The following is a 2,320-nucleotide window of genomic DNA, read 5'->3' as shown; positions in this document are numbered from 1 at the left end:
TTTTGATAATATTGTTTTTGAGGAATAAATTTAAAATATAAATGGTTTCAATCCAATTATTCTTTTTTCCTCAAATCCAACAATAACTATATCATTTAGTAGCAAAAGACAAATAACATAAAAAATTACTAACCTTGAAATTATCTTTAAATTAATAATCTCACATTATTTGGCAGAGTCTCGTACTGATAACGTGTTATAAAATAATAAAGAATAAAGAAGAAGAGTAGAGAAAATAGAGACTAATCCTTATTTCTCTTGAAGGAGTTTCTTGGATCGTTTAGGATTATTTACAATAAAGGAAGTCCTTTTATTTATATAGAGGAAATTTACTCCTAATTTCTAACTAAAAAACAAATACTTTAAATTCTGATAGATATTATCTAGATCTTGATAAATTTTATTAGATTTTGATAAATTTTATGTAAATAGATATTCACTAAAATATAAATATATTTATAACAAGTACTATAAATCACTTTTTTTTTTTCGTTCTTCTTTTAAAATTCTTGTTTCTCATTTCTATTCCTCTTCCCAAGTGAAAACACCATCTCACTAACCCCCCCCCCCCCCCCCCCCCCCCCCAAAAACTAAAAAAAAAAACACTAATGCACATTTTGATTAAAGGAAACAAAAGTTAAAAGCAGAAACCAAAAAATGGGTTTTGCTTAAAGAAAGTTTTCATTTTTTCTTATTAGCAACTAATTCCATGGATCTGCAGCTCAAAACCCTCTACATTTTCTACTAAAGTAACTAGCTTTATCCTTCTACACTTCCTTAGATATTAGGTTTCTTATTATTAGACATCTTTCACTTCTAGTTCTTTTTTTTTTTTTGTGATCTTGTTATCATACAGGGAATTCTTTATTTGGGGTTTTGAGCTTGTTATATGTTGAAGAAATTTTTCATTTTTCAGAGTGGGGTTTTAGGTAAAGGAAGTTTGAAGGTATAAAAAGGGTTGAATCTTTTTAGTGTAAAAATATGATTCAGTTGTTGTTTATGGTTCTTTGTTTGGAGGTATGGTGGCATTTCTTCTAATGGTGAAGATTGGGAGGGAACTGGTAATGAAGTGTTTGGATCAGGTGAATATTATATATGACAAATAGTTCAGGTGGCTAAAAATAAGCATGCTATTGAAATTTTGCATTGTCAGTATTACTTATTTCTTTGTATGCTAATTTATCTGCATTTGAAGTGCAATACCTCATAGGGTTTTCTCTGTTTCTTGGATTCTTAATTGATCGTATGCACCATTACCTTCGTAAGCTGATTGTATTGCGGAGTAGTGCAGGATCTTCAAAGAAAGAATTTGAAAGGCTTGAGAAAGAAAAGCTGCAGCTTAAGGAGAAAGCAGATAAAGCTGCGGAGGAAATAAAACTGTCGCAGAAAGAAATCTCTAGTTTAACAGAGATGTTGAAGAAGGTTAAGTTGCAGTCAGATGAGAAAGACAAACGTGTTGAAACTGCGGAAGCTCATGTTGCTGCTCTCCAAAAACAAGCAGCAGATCCACTTTTAGAATATGACCGCCTATCTTCAGAATCAAGCTCATGGTTCTCGGAGTTGAGAAAATAGACAGAATTAGTTGGTTCAAATTTTTTAACTTTTTGATACCTGGCTGTGTTGATCGAACATAATGTGCCGGCATGTCTTGACCCTTCTTTTAGCAGAAGGGATTTTGGGAATTGTTGTTTAATCGTTGAGAATCTTTTAGTATAGTTTTTTAGATATTCACATTGTTAAATTTCACTATGAAGGGGTTGTTTGAATGGGATAGACAAAGTTATCCATGGGTTGAGATATCTCATAGTATTAGTTACACCACCATAATTATATGTGTGTATCCCATTAGCACATATAGTGGGAGAAATAGTTTTGGAACTAAGTAATACCTCTAATCAAACATCGGGCTTTGAATTAAGGGTGACAAAAAAAATTTTAAAATTGAGTATTGGTAATTCAAGTCTTAATTATTGAGTGTGGGTGAATATTTTAAGATTAAGGATTAAGGATTAAGGAAATAAATTTCATAATCTGTAGGTTTTGAGACATACACTTTGGCTCATCTATATAAAATGTTAAAACTAAAAAAGGAGGGAAAAAACAACGATTCTTCTCTCTTTTCTCTCTCTTTGTTTTTTCTCTTTCATTGTTGTTGTTGTTGTTGCTTTTCTTCTTCATCTTTATCATCTTCTGTTGCTATTGTTGTTGCTTGTCGTTACATTGTCATTGTTGTTGATGTTGGCTCTCCTATAGCTATTGGATAATTTTTTAATCAAATTTTGTTTGTATATCAGTGGACATTACTTATAGGTGATTTTGA

At 31.1% G+C, this 2,320-nt stretch overlaps 1 protein-coding gene across 1 annotated transcript; it reads left to right on the top strand.

The window, feature by feature from the left end:
• The first annotated feature begins 588 nt into the window (after positions 1–588).
• LOC107846285 lies at positions 589–1,781 on the top strand. Its single transcript, XM_047396705.1, has one exon. The coding sequence runs from the start codon at positions 1,246–1,248 to the stop codon at positions 1,570–1,572; it is 327 nt and encodes a 108-aa protein (XP_047252661.1). The 5' UTR covers positions 589–1,245; the 3' UTR covers positions 1,573–1,781.
• The last annotated feature ends 539 nt before the right edge of the window (positions 1,782–2,320 follow it).

Source organism: Capsicum annuum, chromosome 9 (assembly GCF_002878395.1).
Source record: "Capsicum annuum cultivar UCD-10X-F1 chromosome 9, UCD10Xv1.1, whole genome shotgun sequence".
Classification (NCBI taxonomy): Eukaryota; Viridiplantae; Streptophyta; class Magnoliopsida; order Solanales; family Solanaceae; genus Capsicum; species Capsicum annuum.
The sequence above is the reverse complement of the archived record's forward strand: the minus strand, read 5'-3'. Positions and strand labels throughout refer to the sequence as shown.